Source organism: Haemaphysalis longicornis, unplaced genomic scaffold (genome assembly GCF_048455015.1).
Source record: "Haemaphysalis longicornis isolate Haplotype H1 unplaced genomic scaffold, Haemaphysalis longicornis Haplotype H1 scaffold_16, whole genome shotgun sequence".
NCBI classification, from domain to species: Eukaryota; Metazoa; Arthropoda; class Arachnida; order Ixodida; family Ixodidae; genus Haemaphysalis; species Haemaphysalis longicornis.
The window spans coordinates 21,950,090-21,956,516 of NW_027526266.1; the positions used below are offsets into that span (position 1 = coordinate 21,950,090).

At 54.3% G+C, this 6,427-nt stretch overlaps 1 protein-coding gene and 1 pseudogene across 1 annotated transcript; one reads left to right on the forward strand and one right to left on the reverse strand.

Moving 5' to 3' along the window:
- Nucleotides 1-265: 265 nt before the first annotated feature.
- Nucleotides 266-2,183, reverse strand: LOC144166061 (uncharacterized). The gene is made up of 4 exons (XM_077695720.1): nt 2,125-2,183; nt 1,930-2,061; nt 747-1,706; nt 266-455 (listed from the first exon to the last, which is right to left on the reverse strand). The coding sequence occupies exons 1-4, from the start codon at nt 2,181-2,183 to the stop codon at nt 266-268; spliced, it is 1,341 nt and encodes a 446-aa protein (XP_077551846.1).
- A 1,608-nt stretch (nt 2,184-3,791) lies between these two features.
- LOC144166142 (uncharacterized) lies at nt 3,792-4,640 on the forward strand (annotated as a pseudogene).
- The last annotated feature ends 1,787 nt before the right edge of the window (nt 4,641-6,427 follow it).

A 6,427-nucleotide genomic window follows, 5' to 3' on the forward strand; every position in this document is an offset into this window, starting at 1 on the left:
GTCTGCTCGCTAGAGCTATACGTTCCTTCCGCCGCTTTCTCCATCATCACGTCTTCAACTACTTTGCGTTTCGTTCTGAATCCCTTACAAGTGCTCAGGGAGACATTAGGCGACTCGGGTTCATGCGATGAACTAGAACAGCAGTTCCGCCGGTGCCACACAGTACATGCGCCAAATTCTAAATGCCGTCGTGTGCCACCCGAGAGGACCATGGCGCTAGTAAATCTACAAGCCGTAGATCCTAGCGTTCCTTGAATCGTCCAACCTAGAGCTGTTTCTGCAGCTGTGAGATCTGCATTGATTCGTCTATTTTGCCTGTGGCCACCTTCCAGTAGGCATCCGATCCAACCAGTATGCCGATTTCATCCTCTTTCCATGTATTCGGCTGGTAGACGTCGGCAGCGTCGTACCGCTTTTCACTGAGGATATTGACTGTCGCGCTATCGAGTTTCGGACTGGTGACCCAGCAAATCTTAGGGACCTCCAAGGCTTCAAATGTGTCCCGATCTCCACGAGCTTGTCCACGTAGCGTCACCTCTATTCGTCGGCAGCGTAATATCTTGTGAGCCTTTGTCCTGCCGAACTTTACCAACGCTAGCTCTTCTGTGTCGAGAACAGTGCATTTAAGGGCTTTAGCCAGATCCTGACGAATGAACGTCCGCTGGCTTCCGGTATCCAGAAGTACTCGCACTAAACGTCGCCGAGCACCCTCTGCCCAGGCTCGAGCGGTCGGCAATAGTACTGACGTTTCCCCGGAGTGCCCGCTCGAAGCCGTCACCGCAGTTGGCAGTGCCCCTTGTCCAGCTTGTACCTGCGGCGTTGATCTGGGCGTGGTGTGGTCAGCCGGCCGGAGCACGTCGCACAGCACGGTGAGATGACGCCCGTTGCAGGTACTGCAGGTCAGGTTGCGCGACCCTCTGCACTGACGAGCAACATGGTTGCGTCTGCCGCATCGGAAGCAGCAGCGAGCGTTGCGCAATCGCGTCCTCTTCTCGGCCGCCGACAGGTTAACCCGACAGTCCGCCACCTTGTGACCGCGGCTGTCACACAAGGGACACGCCGGTGTGGCTGAGGGCTGGGTCTCTGCGGTCAATGCCAACGCTGCGGGAACGGGTGTCTCTGGTTGCCCTGGGGGGTTCAAGTCGGTGTTCTCGATGAACCGACGAGCTGCGGTTGATAGAGGCTGCCCTTGCTTCCCTTCCTCGCGAATCTCAATTTGGATCCTCAAGAACTCTAGTCGTCGCTTCACCTGGCAACCTTGCCCTTGACTTATCGCGGATTCCGCCGCGGATCCAGTAATCGACCCTTGGCCCAATTCCTTAGCCCTCTGCCGGTACATGAAAGTTATGTCATCGGGCAGGCATCGCAGGAGCACACGGTTGAGAACCACGGCATTCTGCTCTTGGGGAACTCCCAGGGCTTCCAGGGCGCTGACGCGGAAATGTACCTTGTCGTACAACTCGCGGAGCCTGTCGATATCCATCGAGCTGCGTATCGGTGTGAATGCCAGCAGTTGATCGATATGCTCGTTAATGAGCAACTCTGGACGGCCAAAGCGTTGAACGAGGGCGCTCACCGCAACGTCGTAGTTTGCTTCCGAGAGTCGGATACCCTCGATGGCTCGCCTGGCATCGCCGATCAAGTACGTCAGCAGGTACTTGAATTTCTCGATTTTTGTTAGCTCGACGTTGTCATGAATGGTCACGCTGTAGTGATCCCAAAAAGCTTGCCATTCGTGCAGAATTCCCGAAAACGCTGGAATCTGAAGTTTCGGAAGGGCGACTGTCCGATGCCGTGACGCAGTCGCGATGCATGATGACATACTCGTTGTATCATGGGCTGAAGCAGCTGCTGTCCCGCTTTCGCTGGCTACGGGTAGCGTTCGGCTGGGCATTTCTGAGAAGAAACCGTGCCCGAGAGACGGCGTACGAAACCTTGCGGTTGTACTCTGCCGCTCCCTCGAGCTCTTGCTCCAGCGCGTCATCATCTGTTGCCTCGGCGATCTTCCCGTTGAGCGCCGTGAGCTCAGCGTCTTGCTGCACGATGTAGTCGACGTGGGACCTAAGGGTCGCCGCGTCGGGAGGGGGCTGCTCCAGCAGGTCGTTCAGCTGGTTGAGAGCTCACGCGACGCCTCTCCTGACGATGCCACGAGTCTTTCGAAGGCGGTCGATCGACGAAGCCATGCGGAGATGCTCCGAAGGGCGATTTCCCGGCTTTCGGCACCAAAGATATCGCGGATGCTATAGCGCGAGTCACGGCCCAGAGCCCTAGACGGAGCGATCCGTGCTTCTTTATTGGCTGTCCTCGAACACACTACTCCAATGATGATAATGCGCCGCGTGCCCCTGCCCGCTTTCCCTCTTCTTCATTTGCAACAGTGCTGTCGAACAAGTTAATCAAGCCGTGCAAACTAAGCCCGCGATGAAAGCGAAGCTGCGCCAAAACAGCCCAAAACAAGCGTCGCTAAACCACACGATAAAGCCGTCCCGCCGACGCGCCCGCCGGGGTGAGCAGCACTCGGGGAACGAAGAACAACCATTCGCTGCGCCATCTACACTCTGCTCTGTGAATGAAAACTGCCCTCTCCCTCCTCAGCCGCGTTGGGAGATCTTTGTCCCGCACGCCACGAAGGAAGCGTTAGCTGGTAGAGGTAGAAAGCTTTGCTTTAAAACCACAAAACAAGCATCGAACCCCATTATGGATGATAAGGCGCCGCGCCTGTAGTACGATGTAGTACGACGAATTAGTACGATGTAGTTCGATTTTAGTACGACGAAATGACCACAGGTGGACCACGAGGGCAACAGAATAGACACCGAGAGACGGGACTGGAAGGGGAAGGCTCGATGGAGAGACGAAACAAGAAAATTCGGAGGCAAAGGATAGACTCGGGCAGCGTAGAACTGAAGCGAGTGGAGGTCAATGGGGGAGGCCATCTTCCTGCAGTGGACTTAAATAGGCTGTTGATGATGGTGATGAAGCGTAAAGTCTGTATATCTCATGGAAGGCGTACAAAAATAGTGGGAAAGTACGTAGAATCGACAATACAATTGTCGCAGCAGAGGGTTGTGCCATTTGGTGCAACATGCTTTGAAGATAGCGGACGAACGAGACAGCAAAACACCACTACAATGGAGAAACGCAACGTTCGTTGTACTTGTAGTCTTGTGTATTGCCCGTGAGCTGTTTTTTCTTTCGGAAAATTGGAACGCGAGCACATTCGCCCGTCGCCTAAGTGCACCACCACAATGGAACTCTCCCAGGCCAGTGCCCCGATACCCGAACACGATGAGATTTGAGTACTTGGCCTCTTTATCCACAAACATCGACGGGTAGATACAACAATAGCCAAACTGCGTAAGGTGGGGGAGCAGCTGGGCCGGGTGGTCCGCCGGGTTTCCAACCAACACGGGGGATTACGGTGCAAAGACGCCTTGCGGCTGGCGCATGCATTCGTGATCAGTCGAGTCCTCTACTCGACTCCTTACCTCCACCTGCGCAAGTTTGACGAGAACGCCCTCGAAGTGATTCTCAGAAAGATGTACAAGCGTGCCCTCGACCTCCCGATAAACACGTCAAACCAGTGCCTCATGAGCCTGAGGACGGTTAACACTTTCGCGGAGCTCCGGGAGTCACACTTGACTAATCAATATACAAGACTTTCAAAGACGCCGTCGGGACGCCGCCTATTAGCCCGACTACACATCCACCACACAACACTAACGGAAGAGCGCGTACGCATCCCCGAAGTGTGGAGATGCGCCCTGCACGTGCGCCCTCTTCCGGCCAACATGACACGTGACGACCACAGTGGCAGGCGCCTGGCGCGGGCGAAGGCACTGGCCCGCCACTATGGGAACAAACACGGAATCTTTTACGTCGGCGCCTCCGGCCCTCACCATGGGGGGTGGTGCACGGCCGCAGTCGTCCACCAAAACGTCGCGGTGAATGACCTAACATTCAGAGCTCAACACGTAACACATGCGGAGGAAGTCGCCATTGCGCTAGCAGCCGCAGACCAGGAGCCGCGAGTCATCATCACCGACTCGAGAGGGGCCTGCAGAAACATTGAACAGGGGTACATTCCTCACTTTGCGTATCGCATCCTTCAAAATAGCGACTATCTCGGGGCCCCCGCGTCTCAAACGATCGTATGGACTACTGCTCACATGGGCCTCGAAGGCAACGAAACGGCAGACGCCGCTGCCCGCGCGCTCACTCTCCGGGCAACGTCTTCAGACCCTTACGAAATGGATCCCGAACCCTAACTGGCCCTCACTTTTCGAGAAATTAGTTAATTATACCTATTCGGCCACGCAATTTATCCTAAGCCCTCTAAGGGCCTTACAAAGGCAGAGGAACGCACTCTCCTCCGTCTTTACACCAAAACACTGCTGTACCCGGCAGTTTTAAAACACTTTGATCCTGCCTATACAGGGCAATGCCCGTACTGTGCAGAGAAGTCTTTGGCCATCTTCCACATGGTGTGGGCATGCCAATCAACTCCGAACCTCGCCCCAAAACCCAACCCCACCCGGGAGGAGTGGGAGGCAGCCCCGCTCGGCTTCTCCGACTTAGTGAGCCAGAAGGCCCTGGTCGACCGAGCCCGAGCCGCGGCGATCGCCAATGGGCTTCTGTAATGAGAAGCCCACGTAGTGATTGTGGGAGGTGGCGCCCTCCGGGCCACCTCAAACATCTTCCCTGTATATATCAGCAAAACGTTTTTCAGACAGACAGACAGCCCGTAATCACGCCGCAAAAGGAAAACATCAGTGCTGAAGGACGAGGGTCGGAAGATGGTTCTCTGGAACGGTAACTCAGGGTGCGTTGGAAAGGAAAACAGCAGCGCCAAAAAAGTGTAGACCGCAGTCATATGTGCATTACGAGCCGCCTTGAGAGGTAAATCTACCAAAAGCGGCAAACAGGTGGCTCTTGGCAGAGAGGCTAGTAAGCGGAATGAGCGTAAGAGTGGGGTGTCTGTGGGGCTAGTCGAATTGGGACGAGCGCGGCCGCAAGGCTCAACTAAAAATTCAATAGCAAATAAACAGGAAGCACGACTAGGATTTGGCCATCACATTCTTTGAATGTTCTTGGCACCCCAGCTGACACGATGTAAACGGAAACCAAGTCAACGAAGCAGCCACCAAGTATTTCTGCCTCAAAAAACAACACTCGCGGCTTCCGCCGCCGCGAGCTTTGTCATGGTATTCCCTCTCGTAACGACATCTCCTCAGTCGTCAGAGTAGTAACGTCTTTATATGTTTAGAACCTGTATATCATGAATATATAAAGGGGCCATGCAAACACAATTCAAATTTGTTTTGTTCGAAACATTTCGTGTTTTATAATGCAATCAGCGTTTGTCCGGAAGGAAATGATGATTTATTCTCTGAGAAATAATCAATTTACCTTAAAATTTTGATTCTCCCGCCATCTCGTGTGCCTTCATGACGTCTGCACTGATATCACAACAACAGGTCTTCAAGCTGCCGTGGCATGGCCGAACTGGAGGAGCGGTGTGCGCGCACTTTCATACGGACTGCGCGCCCAAAAAGAAAGCAATACAACAGATTCTTGACAGAGTGAGGGTGCTTCGAACCAACCATCTACTCTCCCAACCCTCTTTTTGCTTTGTCGACGCATCGCCTCTGGCCGAGTGAGCCGACCACGCCTGCCGCACGTGTTTTAGATCTGCTGCGGAATATCAACTATACCAATGAATACATTCGCTGCTATATCTCACCAAGTATGCTTGTGGTACGATTCAGTTGTATGATTAGAGAGTTTTAGCTCACCGTTTTAAATGCAGAGCATTTCTTTAACTCACGATGTCACCCGTTCTTGACGTCCGTAGTTGTCCGCATCGCTCGCCTCGACATGCCCGGCTCAGACGTTTCGCTATCGGCGCGATCAACATTCGATAGCGCGCCCAGGCACGTTTCAAGGACACTCTCTCCCCTCTCTCGGACTCAACGTGCGCCGAGGCTGCCAATTTTACTGCTGACGGGCGCTCTCTCGTCAGCAGTGGCCACAAGTGCAACAGCATTAACGTAACGCAAACTACTTAACGTCGTGCGCCCCCGGAAATGCTCTGCATTTGATCGTGCCCCTCGCGAGGGGGATGTTTCACTGCGTCGCCATGCGAACAGTTTGCCACGCTTTAGTTTCAGTTCCGTATCTCCCCGCCGCGGCCGTGGAGAGAATGCGGCCGGCCGCGACTCTCGCCACCGCGGCGCTGCGGTTGCGAGTTGCGCTAGGAAAGCGAGCGTCGTCTGCTAGCGGGGAGCGGAACGCGTTCCGCTATAGTGCCTAGAATATACTATATTCTAGGCACTATAGTTCCGCTCGGCATCTCCGCTCTTCGCCACTTCTGGCTGCGCACTGCAAAAGAAATTTTCTGGCCTGCTTAGGCTGAGTGTGGTCAAGC